Source organism: Astyanax mexicanus, chromosome 12 (genome assembly GCF_023375975.1).
Source record: "Astyanax mexicanus isolate ESR-SI-001 chromosome 12, AstMex3_surface, whole genome shotgun sequence".
NCBI classification, from domain to species: Eukaryota; Metazoa; Chordata; class Actinopteri; order Characiformes; family Acestrorhamphidae; genus Astyanax; species Astyanax mexicanus.
The window spans coordinates 41,859,015-41,878,836 of NC_064419.1; the positions used below are offsets into that span (position 1 = coordinate 41,859,015).

Here is a 19,822-nt window from a genome sequence, read left to right on the forward strand (position 1 = left end):
CTCTCTCTATCTCTCTCTCTATCTCCTTTTATCTCTCTGTTTCTCTTTCTCTCTCTCTCTCTCTCTCTCTCCCTCCATCCCTCTCCCGCTGAGGATTCCTCTGTGCCTGCTGACCAACATCTCGCCTCTCTCTCTCTCTCTCTCTTTCTCTGTCTCTCTCTTTTATTTCCATACAAACCCAGCAAACCCACAGATCAGCAATGTCGTCGAAACTGCCCCCAGGTAAACCGAAGCCCACCTCCCCCTTCAGAAAGAGGGGCAGCCTGCAGTACGCCGCCAGCACAGGTAGGACTGACAGCTGACACTTTACAGGACTCACTGCATGGCTTCCATTTCTGCACATGCCACTCTGCATATTTCATCCACATATCTTAAATGCATGGATGCATCTTCTTAGTACAGAACTAGTGTCATTTATGCACATCAGGATGAAAAATATAGTGTATAGTAAGCATGGAAGTGTGATCTGTGTGATCTGTGTGAAGGCAAACCCCCAGCAGGCCCTGTCTAAGCCAAGTACTTCAGCATTACACAGAACAGACCTGTTGATTAAATAAGAGTAAATTCACATCTGGCACATTAGACACGTTCCCTGCTCTGGATCTGCAGGGGAGGTGCATAACATAATCAGGAAAACATGCAACAAATAAAAGAAGATGTAAATCTGAGAGAGAGGAGAGAGAGAGAGAGAGAGAGAGAGAGAGAGAGAGAGATTGCTTATGCAAATTGTTGCACATGGTGGGTCACAAGTCAAGAAAGTGTAAATTCATGTACGTAATTGGTTCAGTAAGTCAATCAGAGATGCCCGCTTGTGTCTACAACTTGTCTGATGGTGATTACAGATGCACCGATATGAAACATTTCACCTTTTCACCATTAAATATGTCTAACAATTACAATCACAAGAATACAATGTAAAATATTTATTAAAAAAGTACCGCTTTAATACGCCTTAACATTTACAAATACATTTACATCAGAAGTGCTTTTTCAGTCATACGTTTACATCAGCAGTGCTACTCAAGTCACATGTAATTTACAGTTTCATTTACACAGAGAAAGGCAGCCAGTCTTTTAACAAGCAAACGAATGCTAATTCAATGTTAGCTCAGCTAATGTTACTATCCTAGCCCTGTACAGCTCATATCTTACAGCTGGAAAACAGACTGTTTGATAAAGGCTAAGTAAGTAAACACATAATAAGTGTTATGATGCTAGACGATTTATTTCAGTTCATTAATGTAAATTAAGTGTAAAAATGAACTTTAACCTGCTGTAAAAGAGGTATACAAAGGGTATAGGTGGTGCTTTCTTCCCACATCACTTGCAATTTGACAGAATTGCTTAGAGCAAAATCGTTTTACTTTTATTTCCATTGAAATTTAGGAAGGTGTTTTACTTCTTCTATGCAATTTGGATTTTGGAGATGCAAGGTTTTTGTGTTGTCTGACAGTAGTGATTAAATGCTTAAATCAAGTGAGCATTACATAATATTTACATAAGGTACAGTCCCTCTTAGGTGTTGTGTTTATGTGGATCTCCGTAGAAACACGTGCCCAAAGTGTAATTACAGTGTGTGGCGGTGGACAAATAGCTATTTTATTAAACGCACGGTGATGAAACTCAGAGATGTGGATCCGGACGGATCTAAAATTACCGGGGGACAATGGAGTTGGTAATTTAGCCTGTAATTTTTTCAGAGTGCGTCTGAAAAAAACACATACATGGTTGTTCCAGATGGCAATAAAATCACAGAAGACCCCAATAAAAGAGGAAATTACCACAGGACCCCCTGAGAAACTAATCCGTTCTGGGTAGGGCTTAAGTTTATTGTATATTAATTGTAAGTGTTTAAGTGAACAATACTTATATCTGCTTGGCCAAAAGTGTCCTTCTGGATTTAAGTAAGTAAATGATGTGGGGTTGCTGCAGTTGGTCAGGTCTAGGTTCAGCAACAGTACGTGCTAGGGGTGTAATGGTACAGAAAATTCAAGGTTTGGTTCACACCTCAGTATAAACCCCACGGTTCAGTACGTTTTCGGTACGTTTTTGGTACAGCTGGTGTAAAAATAAAGAGGCTGGGAATTCTGTACAGCCTCACCTTTATTAACTTCATAATAAGAATTAATCTTTATTATAACTAGATTTATTTTTTGGGGATGGAATGTTGTAACAGGGCTCGAGCTCTTTTATTAAATGTTTGAAACCAGGTTTCTCTTCTACTGTCATCATAAGAGGATCCATCTTTTAGATCCTCTTCTTTTAGATCCTCATCTTTTAGATGACATCACAGAACATTCCCTGACATCACAGAACATTCCGTGACATTCCTGTGACATCACAGAGCATTCCATGACATCACACAGCATTCATTGAGAATCTTTAGTATGTGCTGAATGGAGAAGAGCTGCTTTGTGCAGTGGTCAGACTCTACCATCATCAATTCTACTGCAAGATCTTATTAAAATTTAATTAAAAATTAAAAATCAGCAACACTGGATTGAAATAAATCTTCTTGTGAGATTGCAGAAGCTTATGGAAAATGTGTCTGGCAATCAAAGCTAAAGGCGGGCAAATGAAATATTAGTAAGTGTGACCTTTTTATTTGGCCAGGCAGTGTATAATTAAATACAAAAAACAAGGGCTGGACGACACATTTATCTGCCCACGTTCGCCTGGTCGTGAGCGGAGCAGTCTGTAGCCTCCAGCCGTGAATGATCTGATCACGCCGCAGTGCTGCTTCTGCTGAAGAGCTGGAGTGATTTTCCAAACCATCAAACAGGAGGCGGCTCTTTATTTCCACCTGAAGCCAGTCTAAACCTGCTGATTCCTAATCTTCAGATCCATAATTGATGATGAGGAGAGAAGCTGAGTAAATTGTTCTTGTTCTTTTCTTCTGCATTACTGCAAATGAAACTGCTGAGAGATAACTCTGCAGTACACTGAACCTCATTATAAAAAAGACAAAGACAAAACTTCTCATAAAAGACCTCCGCTAACATAATAAACACAGAAAAATAATCTGCTAATTCTTACAGAAGCTGTTTAGAGATACTAAATCAATCAGCGCCCACAGAACAATCAACAAAGCAGCTCTGATTACTGCGTGGGAGTGTGTGATTACAGCACAGCACGCCTGACAGATTAATGGCCCCGCAACTGTCTGCAGACCAACGGCAACCTGAATCACTGCTAAAATCAGGAACAAGGTGGACAAAATGGTGGCTTTGAGTAGACACCAACCTGCTGCTGCTGCGTACAGCGCTGTCCAAGCTTTATTATTAGTTTTACCCTATAATAATTTATACAGTTCATTCTATAAGAGCGGATAGCATCCTGATTTATTCATCATGAAATAGTATTTATTTTTACAGCTAATTACAGACTGTTGTCCTGTATCTCTTTCTCTGAATACTTAATTAATTGCAGGACTACAGTCTGTAACGGGCGGCACGGTGGCTTACTGGTTAGCATGTGGTAAAGCAGGTTTCCTCCAGGGACACCGATTTCATCCCACAGTCCAAAAACATGGAGATAAGGTAAATTGGATACTCTAAAATAACCCAGAAAAATGACATTGATTTGTATGAATTTAGGTATGTGTATATTGTGTATATGGATTGGCACTCTGGCACAGTCTTCCAGGTGGACGGTTGTTTTCGGTTGAGAGTACGCTGCGCACTATTGGCTGCCACTTCTCACCAGTGTGTGGATGAGCGCTGAGTATAAATGACTGTGTATAAGAAGGTGTAAATTGTAAAGGCGTTATATACAGGGTTTGTACGGTCATGAAAATCCTGGAAAAGTCATGGAATTAAAAAAAATAACAGAACATTCCGTAACATCAATGTGGGATCACAGAACATTCCGTGACATCACTGTGAGATCACAGAACATTCCGTGACATCACTGCAACATTGCAGAACATCCTGTGACATCACTGCGACATCACAGAACATTATTTGACATCACAGAACATTGCGTGACACTGATGTTTCAAAAATCGTATAGTCATGAAATTTTGCCTTGAAGGCATGGAGAGGTCATGGGGAAATTGTGGACATTTATTGGTTAAAATGTGTATGAACCCTGTATATAAGTGTAACTTCATTCATTCATATAATTCTAGAACTACAAAGTGTCTTATATGATCTATAGAGTGAACAGTGAGGGGACACAGTGTTTAAAAACTCCAGCAGCACTTCTGTGTCTGATCCACTCTGACTAGCTAACACTAACACTCACTATGCCAGTAATAATATATACATATACATACTAGGGGTGGGAATCGTTTACTATCTCACGATTCGATTCGATTCCGATTTTGGGGGCCACGATTCGATTCAAAATCGATTTTTGATTCAAAACGATTTGAATTATAAAAATTTCTGCTTCTGGCTTATGAATCTTATTGAAAAAAAACCCTCCATAATATACACTGGTCCTGGAGCAGGTAATGTGTTACAAAAACAATAAAATGTGCAGGAATGTGGGTCCTCAGTGACAGAGGAATCACTGGGATATCACAATGACGTTAATGAACAATAAATAAATAATAAATAACACTGCTTTATTACCAGGCTACTAGCGGTGGTGTGTAGGTGACGCTGCTGGGCTGATGTGATGATAGCAGTGGAGCGCTAAAGTTCAGGAGCAGCTGCTGATTAACTAGTTAATTTAAGGTCGTTGTATTTCTTCAGAAAGGGGGCAGGAGGTGGAGAAATTAATTCATATGGTCCATTCCTTAATTCCTCTGTGATGAGGAGCTGAAATTAGCTCTGATTAGCTTATTGTATTTTTCCGTTCCGCCTTAAATGCTGCAGCCCGCTGCCACCTGTAGCGTTATTTAAGGTGGAACTGGAAAGTTAGCTAGTTAGCTAGCTAACAGTTACTGAAACTAACTACTAGCGATCTTTTTTATGCTTGTTATGAAGCATTCTGCCATAAAACATTGAAACTACACGTTAATCTAATGTAATATAGTGCTTGTTCTGCCATCTTACCGGTGATTCTCAAACACCTACGCTCTGTGTGTGTCTGGAAGATCTCCGTTTGAAAGGACAAGCGCTATCCCCAGGGTTGCCAGGTCCAACAAAAATACCCAGCCCAAAATCAGTCTAAAACCAGCCCCTCAGAATCGATTTTGGGACATTTTAAATCGATTCTGAATCGTAGTAAATGAGAATCAAGATTCTTATGTGAATCGATTTTTTGGCACACCTCTAATACATACAGTCCCCTTCAAATGTATTGCAACAGTGAGGTCCATCCCTTTATTCCTGCTGTAAAATGAAAACATTTGAATTTGAAATATTAAACGATTAATATGAGACAAAAGATCAACATTTCAGCTTTTATCTATAGGTATTTACTGGATCTGGATCTGATACACAGTTAAGAAGATTCAGCACCTTCTGTCTGATCCCACCCATTTTTCTTATGAGCAAAAGTATTAGAACATGTGACTGTCAGTCTTGTGGCCCAGGTGTGTTCTGATACATTAATTATTCAAACAATAAACAGAGCTGAATATCTACACTCAGTTTCAGATTGGGTTTTATCTGTGCAGACTGTACATTAGAAGAAAAACCAACATGAAAACCAGAGAGCTATGTATGGGTAAAATACAAGCAACTGTGAAGCTGAGAGAAGATAGAAAATCATCCAGAACCATTAAAGCACAAATATTGTACATGGCCTGTACAACTGTTTGAAATGTCATTGAAATCAAAATATTAAGTTTTATTCACTGTAATTTACTTTAAGTTTATCTGCTCCAATACTTTTGCTCACAAGAAAAATGGGTGGGTTCAGACAGAAGGTGCTAGCTATATTTTGAACTGTGCATCAGATCCAGATGGAAATACCTGGAAATAAAGGCCAAAATGTTGATCTTTCGTCTCATATCCATCTTTTAACATCAAATTCAAATGTTTTCAGTCTACAGCAGAACCAAATGGATCTGCCTCACTGTTCCAATACTTTTGGAAGGGGCTGTAGTACTCATTTAAGGTGTAAAGCAGACATCTTCCATTGTTTGTAGCTGGTGGTTGGCATCAAAACATCAGACCATCAGACCATAGAACTGATGAGAGCCTGTCCATCTACTCAGTGGGTAAATATTCCCATCTCTGTGTGTGTGTTAATACACTTCAGTGGCTTTTCATTTTTTGCTGACCTTTAGACTCTGACCCCTGTGGGAGTGACTGAGTAGGTTCCTCCTCTGTTGGTTCTGCTGCAGTTCTCTTTCTCTCTCTCACACACACACACACACACACACACACACACACACACACACACACACACTGGAGCTCCCACTGGATTTCATAACATTTCTGCTGGTTCAGGTTGGGCTTTATCAGAGTATCTATCAGGCAGTTCACATTCTCCTGTTCAGAATAACCCGATGGTGAAGATACACAAGGTAGGAACCAAATGAAGAACCTCCGTTCCTTGTGTAATTATAATTTTTAACACTATATATTAGTGGTCTTCAGCAGATGCTCTGCAGAGTTCCACCTTTGCATTTGTGTTGCATTCATCTGATTTCTTCCTAAATCCTAAACATAACCATAAAACTAATATGTGAACAAATGCTTTATTATCTATTCTGGGATCTTGTAGCTTTATCATAGAAAGAAAAAACTGTTAGCAGTTATAAAATGTCTCAATTGACTGGATGTTGCTTGTATGGATGAGATGTATGCTGATTTCCACTAGGTGGAGCCTTAAACAGGCTGGAAAACCCAAGAGTTCACTGTGTAAAAATTAAATGTGCATTATACAACTATAAGCCATTGAAAAATGTTATGAAGAAATATATGCAGCTATTTTAATATTACTTATTTATTGTATATATTTATTACACTAATTAATGTATTGTTTTCTTTGTCTGTATTTTAGATACACTGAATTTAAAAGGTAGTGGGTCTTCTTAACATACTAGTAAGGCCTACTTTAGGCAACAATTGTCCAGTAAAAGTAGTAACTTGTGGAAAACTGAAAATTCTTGGAAAAAATTATTTGTTGTATGAATATACTGTCGTTAGAGTAGGATGTAAAAATGAAAAAGTATAAACAGTCTCTATAAATCTCACATTTCATGATTGTTTTTACATTAAATTACATTACTCTTGGCAGATGCTTTTGTCTAAAGCGACTTACAATAGTGAAGTAAAAAGTAATAGAAGTTAAAGGTAAAAACATCTTTAGAAAGGGCCTAAAGGAGATCAAAGGGAAATGTATGTTAGAGGTATTAGGAGAGTGAGTGCTCTTTGAAGAGCTCTGTCTTCAGAAGTTTATTAAAGATAGTGAGAGATTCTCCTGATCTGGTAGTAGAAGGTAGTTAGTTAGAGGTGTTAGGAGAGTAAGTGCTCTTTGAAGAGCTCTGTCTTCAGGAGTTTATTAAAGATAGTGAGAGATTCTCCTGATCTGGTAGTAGAAGGTAGTTAGTTAGAGGTGTTAGGAGAGTAAGAGCTCTTTGAAGAGCTCTGTCTTCAGGAGTTTATTAAAGATAGTGAGAGATTCTCCTGATCTGGTAGTGGAAGGTAGTTAGTTAGAGGTGTTAGGAGAGTAAGTGCTCTTTAAAGAGCTCTGTCTTCAGGAGTTTATTAAAGATAGTGAGAGATTCTCCTGATCTGGTAGTGGAAGGTAGTTTGTTCCACCATTGGGGAACTCTGTATGAGAACAGTTTTACTTCCATAATGCTAAAAGCTGTGCATAAAACTCTATAAAAATAATTTACTATTTTCGTAACATTTGGGATTCATTTATTATATTTTTAGAATCAAGACCTGATCTCCTAGCTACTTAAATCTAACATCTACCAAATAAGAATGTGCCTTTAACTTTAACTTTAATCAGTTTTTATTCAATTCATTATACTGTATACATAGCTCTTTTTACCAGATGACATGCAGACTTGATGTACATAATGTATTTTTATTATGATTTTTATTATTTAGCCATTTATTTCATTATTTTAACTTGTTTTTGCAAATGATGGCTCCATCATGGCAGGGTAGGGTGAAGGGAGGGAAAATAATTATAAAAATATGCATTACAAAAGTAAAAATAAAATAATTCTAAAAATCCTTTACTTCGTACATTAGATATTTAGATATTAGATATTTATTCTTTCTCTTCCACTTACGATAACTTAAAATATAATTCTTAATTAGTTCAAACGTTTTTTAAACATTGTTTTATGGCTTTGAATTAAGCATGGTGATAAAAATGACCTTATATATGGCTAATATAGTATAGACTGAATAGTTGGATAAATGTACCTCTGTTTTTTTTTTTGTAACATCATAGTTATAGTTAATTAAGAAATGTAAAGCCTGTTGTTGCTGATTAATGGTTAAATCTCTTGTGACAGAAACTAGGAATGTGTCCCATGACTATTGACATAGTGTCCCATGACTTTTGGCATGTCCCATGACTTTTGGCATGTCCCTTGGAAGCTAAAAAACCCTGCACTGACCTGTGCGATATGTGTGTCCTGTCTCTTGCATTGAATGTGGATGTGATTTCTGGTAAGTGCTTGTCTGTTGGCACGGACAGTTCTAGCCAGACACCACCGGTCACGATCATTACCAACCACTGGAATGTCCTGTTGCCTTGTTATGAGCATGCTGGCATCACATGTATTCAACATCACTTACAAGATAATACCTCACAGGTTATACAGGCGTGGGTGTTTTCAAACTGTCCCCAGAGGTATCACTTCTTCGTGATCAGTTTACATACTGTTATAGCATGCTTTTAAATCTGCCATGATTTTAAAATTCCATGATATAAAAAATGTCAATCGAAAAACAGGGAAAACTGAGTTTAGAATGTTTGGAATGTTAAAAAAGGAGAGTTTTTTTTATCATGAAACAGGTAAAGCCCCTGTATAATAGAGAGTGTTTGATCTCCAGTCTCTGCGGTTTGATGACTCTGGTGCTGCAGCGTTTTTGGGCTGTTCAGCATTCAGTGCAGAAGATCAGTGATCTTGGTAGACGGGGGATCAGCTACAGGTTAACTAGAGCAGATAAAAGTGTTTACTCTCCGGGGAGAGGAGCACATTCTGCGTCTGCTCGCTGTCTGTATCTGAGCCTGCGTATTCCTGAGATACTACAGATACACAATGCCTATTGTTCTCTCTGATTAGACATCTTCAGATCTTCTGAACAGGAGATGGATTTTCTCTTTAAAGGTCTTCTCTTTGAACTCTGAATGATGAATGATGCGAGCACGTCAGCTAATCTCAGAAGTTTCTAAGAACTTTATTCATTTATTCATTCATGAATTCATTTTTTCGAAGAGCTGGAATATCTTCTGGGTCACTGGTTTTCAACCTGGGGCTGCTGCCCTCTTTAGTACTGCTGTTTAAAATCTTGTTCTTTGTATTGTATATTTAAAGAGCCACTAAACTCTAAACCATATTTTTTCCAAACAATAGCTGAATTGTGATCCTTTGAAGTAATGAAACATACCAGTCTTGCTTAAAATATAATAAAACTTTCCTAATCTTTAAAAAAACTCTTTTATTTTGGTCATTTCTGCCTTTGCAGTGCCCTCTCAGGTTCAGCTGTGCTATAGGCAAGGATGATTGATTTGTTTGTGTACGTGGACACGATAAGCAGATCAGTCAATCAATAATACCGCCCCCTTGTTGACATCCAACCTCTGCATCTCATCACTGTCAGAGGCACACTGCTGCTGCTGCAGCTCAGCCAATCTGCTCTCCCTCCTTTCCTGTCCCTAAACCCATACATCACCCAGTGCGGCTCCCAAACTAACCTGTTTCAAATTTGAGCTCAGGTTGGAATCAGGGTGTTAAGGGTGCCCCTTTAATGCAAATTATTTGCAAAATGAAAACATATTTAGAGTGTGTTTATAAGTCTAGTATCTTATGGTATAATTTATAAATGGTAAACTGGAAATGTTTTTTTTTGGTTGTGTTGCACTCCTGAGGTAAATGTATGACTAAATCTGTACTGTTACGGTGAATTCATGGCTAGAATTGCGCTACTGAGGTACCTTTATGACTTAAATTGTACTGTTGAGGTGAATTTATGACTAGAATTGTACTGCTGAGGTGAATTTATGACTAGAATTGTACTGCTGAGGTAAATTAATTACTAAAATTGCTCTGCTGAATTCATAATGAAAATAACTCAGCCAGGTTCTTTTTTATGTGCTTTGTTGATTTGTCCTGTTTGGAATTTTAATATTGTTTAATGTTAAATATTTTTAAATGGTAGGTTTTAATTACATTTACTTCTGAAAAAAGTTATTTAAAATGAAACATTAATGAAAAAAAAATGTGTTCAGCCTTTTGTCAAATATTTCATTTTGTTTGGTTTCAGCAAAAAAATATATTTTTGTGCCTCCTTGGTATGGATTACAGTAACCTATTAAAAAACCACAATGTTGAATTTACCTTTTGGTAGTTTAACCTGAGATGATATTACAGAAATTGCACCAAATCAGTAATTTGGTTTATCCTTAGAAGGAATGCACTGGTGAGCTCAGCAACATGAAAAGGCTTAGAAGACAACAGAAAACAAATAAGTGCACAGAGTTACTGTATAGACGGTGCGTCACAGTACAGCTGGATAATGACTCAAACCATACTGTAGCAGCAACGTCAATGCACGAACTTCTTAATGCAAATAAACAGAAAGTCAGAGGAAAGGCTGAGTCAGTAAATTGACCTTAACCCAAATAAGCCTGATTTTCACTTACCAAAGAGAAAACTGAGGGCAGAAACCCACAAACAGGCAGCAGCTGAGGGCGGATGCAGTGTAGGCCTGGGAAATCATCTCAAGGGACGAGACTCAGCATTTACTGATGAACATGGATCCTAGACTTGAAGCAGATCCTTTGAATTAAAGCTGAAATTTTACACTTCAATCACATTTTAGTGCACCATTTAAAATTCACTGTGGTGGTAAAATACAAAAAAAAAAACTATCTATGTCCAAATACACTGACATGCCAAAAGTCATAGTAATAGTAAAAAGTCAATAATATGTAAATCTGAGAAAAATAATGAAGTGTTACCTCAGGAGATTGCTTGTCTTGGGAATGCCCACACCTGTTTAGGATATGAGGTGTTATCTTGTGAGTGAGGCTGAACACTGGCCAGCTTGCTCAAGGGTGCAAGGTGATGTGAATTACAGAGTTTGTAGAGTTTAAATGAGATCTGATATTGGGCACCAGATAGACGAGGCGTTCTTTTTCAAAAAATAATTGGACATTCATGTAACAATCCTGAATCTACAGAACATCTACAAGATTGTTATACTTCATGGTAGACAATCATTAATATTTAATATCCACAGTGGAGGGCAGAGTGGGTGGTAATCATACTTCCCATATAGTCCCACAAATACTCAGGGATGCACTGAAATATAAAAATATTTGGCTGAAACTGTACAAAACAGAAGATTTGGCCGAAGGCTGAGGACTGAATATCGAATACTGAACTGGCTTTTTACAGTTTTTAATTTTTTTTAGACAATTAATTATTAAAGTGGCAGTTCACATTATTTTGTGTTGTTTTAAACTGAAAGCAGAAGCATTTCTGAGTGGAGAAGAGATAAAATATTGTGTTTATTGGTACCAGTGCGCTGAAACCACTATCCCTGCTAAGCCTAATATATTAATTTCTAAGAATGACAAGTTCTTCTGGCCACGTCACGCGTCTTTACGCACTTACGTCACATCAGTAACTCAGTAGCTCGTTTACCCATAGTAAAACCAAAGAAACGAAGGAATGAAGTTTCTGAGTGAATGTGCTCTCTCTCTCTCTGACTGAACATAACCTGGAATCAGATTCATCCGCTCTAAAAGGAGACAGCATCACACCCACCCAGTTTAAAATAATTCTTCCGGGGCCCTAAAATACCTTAAATTCCAAAATTTACGGACATCAGATTTAATCTAAATACATACAATACGGGACTCCGAGTGGTCCAGCGGGCTAAGCGCTGCCACTATAATCAGGAGATCACCAGTTCGAATCCTGTCCATGCAGCTTGCCATCGGCTACCGGAGCCCTGAGAGAGCACAATTGGCCTTGCTCTCTCTAGGTGGGTAGATGGAGCTCTTTCCCCTCATCACTCCAAAGGGTGATATCGATCAGCACTGTGTCTGTGAGCTGATGTATCAGAACCGAGTCGCTGCGATTTCCTCCGAGTGCACTGTGATGCTACTCTGCAATGCTGCATCAGTTTGACTTCTATAGAAGGTCTATACCTGTCTGTACCTTCCTGGTGTGTTGGGGCATCCCTAGCAGTAGGAGTAGTCCTAATGAGTGGGTTGGGTAACTGGCCGTGTAAATTGGGGAGAAAATGGGGAAAAAAATTTAATACAATTATTAAATAAATAAATACAGCACAAATATCTGCAAAGTCCAATATTGCCTAATATTTGGTGTATCCTTTAGAATATGATTCTATGAAAAATCCAATTTAGCCCAGAAAACTAATTTCCTGCTACGTAAACTCAATTAAAAATGTCTGTTGTCTGTTGGCCAGCAAATATTATTGACCTCTTATCTGCATGCTAGGAGAGCTGTCTATGCATTTGCTAATGTGTGTGTGTGTGTGTGTGTGTGAGTGTGTGTGTTTGTTTGTGTGGATCAAAACACAGCAGCCAGCATTTTCCCATGCAGTGCAGTCAGCAGAGAATGCATTACAGCAGATGAAGGATGGAGGGGGGAGCACAGCAGCAACAAAGGCCATTCTGAGTGAAGATGCTGACCGGCTCCCCCCGGCCCAGAGCACAGGTGGTACGGTCCGGCTGTGTGTCAGAGATATTTAAATGAGAAGGGGGAGGACAGAGGCTGCCTGAGACAGCTGGCAGGAAGCAGGAAGAGGAGAGAGGGGGGAGTGGAGTGCCTCGGCCCCATCAGCTGTGTTTTCTGTATGTATGTATGTATGTATGTATGGATGGATGGATGGATGGATGTGGGACACTTTCAGAGATGAACATGTGTGTATGTGTGTGTGTGTGTGTGTGTAAGTGTGTGTGAGGATGGGAGTGTAAAGGCAATGTGTTGGTTGTACATGTGTGATGTTTAGGTTGTCTTATGTGGTATATGGTTCCTTCTCTCTTTCACTCTATCCTTCCCTTTCTCTCTCTCTCTTTCTCTTTCTTTAACCCACTCTGTCTGTCTCCCTTAAGTTACAGTGTGTAAAGAGAGAGAAACACTAGCTTTCCCAGAACAGCTAACGAAGCACATCTTGGGGTCATTCAGGCCTAAAGGAGACGGCTCCTCTCCAACAGCCTCTGTCTCTCTTTTTCTCTCTCTCTCTGTTTTTCTTTCTCTCTCTCTCTCTCTCTCTCTCTCTCTCTCTCTCTCTCTCTCTCTCTCTCTCTCTCTCTCTCTCTCTCTCTCTGTTTATCCCGCTCTCTCCCCCCTTCTCTGTTTTTCTCCATCTCTAAGCCCTCAGCTGTGATACTGTCAGCTCATGCTCTTCCCCTGGGAGACAACTAGATGTGTGTGTGTGTTTGTGTGTGTGTGTGTGTGTGTGTGATAGAGAGAGTGTGTGAGGGAGATGAGGGAGTATTTTATAGTAATGTGTATTGATTGTCTTCAGCATTATTCTCTTTATTATATTCTCTTTATTAATTAAAGCAGGGTCATGTTTGCATAAAAAGTGTATATACTCAGTTTATAATGTGTGACAGCAAAATAGATATATTAGTATATTAATGATAATAATAGAGGTGATTCTGTATAGTTCTCTCTTGTTCTGTGTGTATATATATGTGTGTATGCTTCTGATGTAAATTAGTTAATTAATTAACACACATCAGACCTAAACCCCAAACTTTGGTCAGATTTTGAATCGTTTCCTATAAATAATGTTCACACCCTTGTAAGTTTTCTATGTAATATGAGTGTTAAAAAAAAGTTTCACCATTCAGAAACACAGAATAATGTTATAGTTACTAATGTCATGTCCCATCAATTTTGGCACATCCCATGGAAGCTAAAGAATGCTGCTCTAAACTGCAGAAGTTGCTTGTCTGTTCACGTGGACAATTTTAGAAAGACGGCACCGGTCATGATCATTACCGCCCACAGTGCCACATGTGACACTGTGAATTGAGAAATGTTTTAACCTCACTAGATAACACCTCACCACTTTTACAAGTGAGGGCAATTCCAAGCTGTTGGAAACTGACTTTTGGCATGTCAGATTATACATGTAATAATGTATAATGTGGTTAGAGGTAGTACACACAGTAGACCACCAAACAGTATACACACTGATATCCATATTACATATTACACACATATTGCACACAAAATCTAAACTTACAAGCACACAGCGCTCTGATTATTATTATTTTACTACGTATCCTGAAATTACCAATTCTGTCACCTTTTAGTCATCAAATTTCAATTGTAGGACTAGACTTTTTCTTTTGAAACTTATATTCTACTTATTGAAGGAAGTCTGATACATTTTGCTCAGCCTTTTTTGCAAATTTAAGGGGATGTGATTTACTGTATTTTACGGACTAAAAGGCGCACTATCAATGAACGTCTATTTTCTGGTCTATTTTCATACATTTTTTGCACAGTTATCAGCAGCGCTAGTCACAATTAGCAGGAGCGCTAGCTGTGGTTAGCAGTGGTAAGCGCTAGTAAATGCAGCCTGACAGTACTACACTGAGGAAACCTGAGTGTTCTGGTAACCCAGCTAGCAGTTCGTCCCACGTAGCTTGTTTTAATACAGTAAACACACAGACTACAGTCTGATATACTCACCTCTGAACGGCAAAAGACCTAATGCTAATACTGCTTAATCCTTGGTGCTGGAGATACTTTAATAAAACTCCTGTATAACACTGCACTTCAGCAAAGTGGCTGTATAGTGACCATATAGAACTTTACTATAAAGCAACCCAACTTCCACAATGAACAGATCTTGTGGGTTTGTTTGTCTTATTATTATGGATGTGTGTGTGTGTGTGTGTGTGTGTATGTGTCATGTGGTGCACAATTTCTCAAACCGAGAACTTTGACAGAGAACAATTTTATATAATTTCATATTTTATATACTTTCAGATATCATGGTATGTTTTCACACTCCTCTGTAAAATAGTTCCACATTTCAAACTCTAACTAAACTCCTTTTTTGTATCCTTTCATACCTTCCGAAAAGGTTGGCCCAACAATGTCTGTTAATGGCACCTTGACTTGGAACTAGCTTGGGATTAAAATTGCTCATACCTGATCTTCCATTATTTCTGCTGTAGACTGAAAACATTTGTGTTTGACATTAAAAGATGAAAATGAGATGTGTTCAACATCTTTTGCTTAGTACACCAGTGATGACTTTCTTCTTCAGGGCATTCCATTCAAATGCTTCCACTGGCTGTTGCCAATATTTTCCATCTTCTTTTAGCATCATTGTTGCTTGTTTTTCACCCATAGACTCATAGCTCTCTGGTTTTCATGTTGGTTACTCCTCTAACTATAAATGCTCAGTCTGCTCAGATAAAACCCAAATCTGAAACTGAACACACCTGGGCAACAAAAAACACTTGATAGTCACATGTTCCAATACTTTAGCTCACAAGAAGAGTGGGTGGGTTCAGAAAGAGGTGATATGTTCTGAACTGTGTATTAGATCCAGATCCAGTAAATACCTGGAAATAAAAGCTGAAATGTTGATCTTTTGTCTTATATCCATCTTTTAACATCAAACCCATGTTTTTTTATTTTACAGCAGAAATAATGGAAGTGGCCTCACTGTTCCAATACTTTTGGAGGGCACTGTATGCTTTAATCAGCCCCTATGCTGAGTGACTAGATTGGGCAGAGACATCCCGATTTATTATATTTGTTCATTGCATAATGTTATTGCAGTACATAAAGCAAAATACGCAGTTCAGCTCTTTAACAGCCATGTTATTTTAGATTATCCAGTGACATTCAGATACATGGTGCACATTCATCACAGTCTGAGCCATAGGGTGGGTGCAGATTGCTGAGGGAACAGTGGGCAGTTTTTCATAGTGACACCTTTCGGGGATTTGTTTGTGTTTTGTGACGAAACCACAGAGCCAATTGTCATCCTATCCCGATGATAAATTGGAGTGCGAGGAATCAATGAGACACTTTTAGCAACCAAAGTCACCTGTGGCCTTCAGTAACATTCTCTGAGGTCAGACGCCCTGGAGTATCAGTAACCACATCACAGCCGGATGATAAGCCACTGTTTATGCGGCTCTGTGCAGTGGTGCCCTTTATAAACATGTTTATGTGTGCTCTGAACAGTGATGGCATAGTAACTTTGAAAAAGTAATCTAATTACGATTACTGATCACCCCTTTAAAAAGTAATTTAGTTACTTTATGGATTACTTGATTTTAAAAGTAACTAAGTTAGATTACAAGTTTCTTTATTAGTTACATTTAAATGACAACCAGTTTCGCCAAAACTCACTTTACTGGAAGCTTCCCTTCACCTTTGGGACTTGTTCTATAAGTTTGCAAGTTTCTTCAAATTTAACGTTGTGTTTTTGAAGCTAGGTAGCACTTTGTTGCAGCACAGAGTGGAGTAAACTACCATTAATATATTAATATTAATATATGATTAATATAATGTAATTAATCTGCAGTAATGTTCTGTGTTTAATGACTATTAAAAATGCACTGTTGTTTTTAGGGTAAAACAAGAATGTGATTGGGTGAGAGCGTAGGGGGGAACGGACAAAAGAGTGCGGGGTCGCTGTATGAGTGTGTGCAGGGTTGCCAGGTCTAACAAAAATATTCAGCCCAAAGTCAGTCTAAAACTTGCCCTTCAGAAGCTTAAACTAGCATAGAATATGTGTTTATCACACATTTGAAGCAAATGCAAAACAACTTATAGTGTATGACTTACAAGTATTTTGTTTATAAGGGATTTATTATCAGTATTGCTATTTATTAAGTCATTAATAATATTGTAACATTAGTCTTTTATTAGTCATTTATAACAGTTTTATATCACAATCAACATTTTTAATCAACATAATTAGCAAAAAACAAGAACTGACGTTTACTTACTCATTTCATCTCTGTACATTTCTCTCTCTATCTTTCTCTGGCTCTCCTTTTTACGCTGTCCTCTCTTATGTTGTTATTTTCTGCTTGTTTTTATTGTTGTAATCAACCCAAGAAAGATTGATTTTAGTGTTGACTAAAACGCACCCCACCACCCTTGAATTTCACCCACGACTGGATTTTGAAACAAATCCAATTTGACAGAAAACGGCAAACCTGGCAACTCTGAGTGTGTGTGTGTGTGTGTGTTCAGCCCGAGTGCTAGTTTTATCCAGTTAGCTTGTTACCTCGCTAGCCTGTTGTTAACTTGGCATAGTTTGAGCCGACAGAAACCATTGTAAGTTCCAGCAATAAAGCGATAATAATTAGGTATCTTTTAACTAAGGAAAAATGGCAAAATAATAATGTACAGTGACTTGGATAAGAAACTTTAATCTGATTACTGGATGGGAAATAGTAAAGCATTGGATTACCCATTACTGAAAAAATGGTCAGACTAGAGTTGGGCCGCACGATATAACGTTTAATCATCGTCATCGCGATGTGCGCATCTGCAATCGTCATATCGCAGAACGTGTGATGTCACTTAAGACGATTAAATCAAACACGTCATGTTGCAACATAAGACATAAGAAGTAGATACACAGCGCTGTCTCTGTGTCTGTGTAAGTGACAGACTGCTGCTGCCTGAGAAGCACAAGGGGAGGGCAAGCGAGGGGGGGAAGGGGGGACAGGAGTAAACACGAGGTAACCGCATGACCTCCATCCACATGGTTGGGCACATGTTTGTAAACGCACATGTCGAAAGCTGTGCACCTCAGTCCATCACAGTTTTGCAGCGCAGATATTTCCAGTTACAGCTAAATGTACGGTTTTAATCTCAAAAAATCTATCTTATTTAGCTTTTAAAAAGCCGTTTAAAAGTTTTGTTGTTTTTCTCGGGTTTTGAGTGCTCGGCGCTGACTCAGCTCTTGATTGGTCCGGTCGCGAGACAGAGCACGGGTGGGGGCGGGGCTGGTGACGTCATGGGCCCTGCATTGTTTAATATTGCGATATATATTGTTAAAAAAAGAACATTTGCGATGTAATTTTTTTCCAATATCATGCAGCCCTAGGTTAGAGTAACACGATATTTAGTACTGACAGTTACTGACATCACTGGTTCTGATAAGATATTCCTTTTTTGGACAATTCTTCACCATAGGATTGTTAAACCTTTTTTTTTTCATCAGTGCAGTAATACGGTGTACAGTATAGTCCTTGTGCTGTAGGCCTGGTCTTATTATGGGAAGAATTTAAAGACCACAGGCTATAGACTCTATTTTTGTACTCGTGGAAAAAAGGATAGCACTAAAATCCTATAGTTAAGCACCTTCATCACCAGAGCTGAAAATAGGCACAAGGGGCACCGGCCTTATTTCAGCTTTTGAGTAATATCTTTTTCCATTATGTGAGAGAATAAACAATGTAACACCGTGACTAAAGGGACTGCGGTACTGCAGCGATGCTCAGACTTATTCAGAATGACAGTACACTACCACCACCCTCTTACCCTCAGGATGCTATTGTGGGTTTTATAGTCTAAAGTGCTTATCCAGGCTGAGTTTGAAACTGGAATTGGTCTAGACAGAGGAAAAATAAGCTTTTCCACCAAGCTGGCTGACTAGCATGACTTTCTTTCTCCTTTTTGTTGGAATATCCGGTCATTTTATATCAACGGGTTTATGGTCGCATTGTATTTCAAGTAAATTCTGTCTAAGGTGCCTACAGCTGTAAAAAATGATCGTAAAAGTAGCTAACATATGAAGAAGCACAGTTATGAAGATGCAGCTTGCCATTACTCTTAGGGTGATGTCGATCAGCACAAGGCGTCTGCGTCAGCAACAGATCGAAAAGAGGTGGAGTCTGACTTCACATGTATCGGAGGAGGCGTGTTCTAGTCTTTACTGTCCTGGTGTTGTGGCATCAATAGTGATTGGGGATATACAACTGAGAAGCAACTAAATGGGTCGGTCAAATGTCCTAGCTAAATTAGGAGAAAATTATATAATTATACATGTATTTACAGCTCTGTAAAAAAATAAGAGAGCACTTTTCTGAATCAGTTTCTCTGATTTTGCTATTTATAGGTATATGTTTGAGTAAAATGAACATTGTTGTTTTATTCTATAAACTACAGACAACATTTCTCCCAAATTGTAAATAAAAATATTGTCATTTAGAGCATTTATTTGCAGAAAATGAGAAATGGCTGAAATAACAAAAAAGACGCAGAGCTTTCAGACCTCAAATAATGCAAAGAAAACAAGTTCATATTCATGTTCATATTCAAGTTTTAAGAGTTCAGAAATCCATATTCTGTGCAATAACCCTGGTTTTTCATCACAGTTTTCATTCATATTGGCATGTTCTCCTCCACCAGTCTTACACAGTGCTTTTGGATAACTTTATGCCTTTACTCCTGGTGCAAAAAATCAAGCAGTTCAGTTTGGTTTGATGGCTTGTGAGCAACCATCTTCCTTTTGATTATATTCCAGAGGTTTGTAAAGTGGTCCCTTGTAAAAAAGGAAATAAAGGTGCCACCTCTTTGTCACCTTGGAGAAATAAGATTTATAGAATTATTTTTGTTTATAGTGTAATCTTTTTAAAATGATCCTTTGGATCTCTTTCTGGGCTTTTAGATGGTGCTGATTTTGAATGAAGCAAGCGCTCTGCTTACCATTTATATGTCATTTGAGACCAAGAGAGTAAAATTTTCACT

The 19,822-nt window shown here is 38.3% G+C and overlaps 1 protein-coding gene across 3 annotated transcripts in view; it reads left to right on the forward strand.

The window, feature by feature from the left end:
• The window catches only part of ampd2b (adenosine monophosphate deaminase 2b), a 48,533-nt gene continuing 28,711 nt past the window's right edge, over positions 1–19,822 (forward strand). The window contains exon 1 of one of the 3 annotated variants that reach the window (XM_049485478.1): positions 1–285. In XM_049485478.1, the coding sequence (XP_049341435.1) occupies positions 201–285 (85 nt within the window). In that variant the 5' untranslated portion in view covers positions 1–200. Of the gene's footprint in view, positions 286–6,286; positions 6,425–12,810; positions 12,922–19,822 lie in introns of those variants that run through there. The other 2 variants (XM_049485479.1, XM_049485480.1) reach the window with 2 other exon arrangements.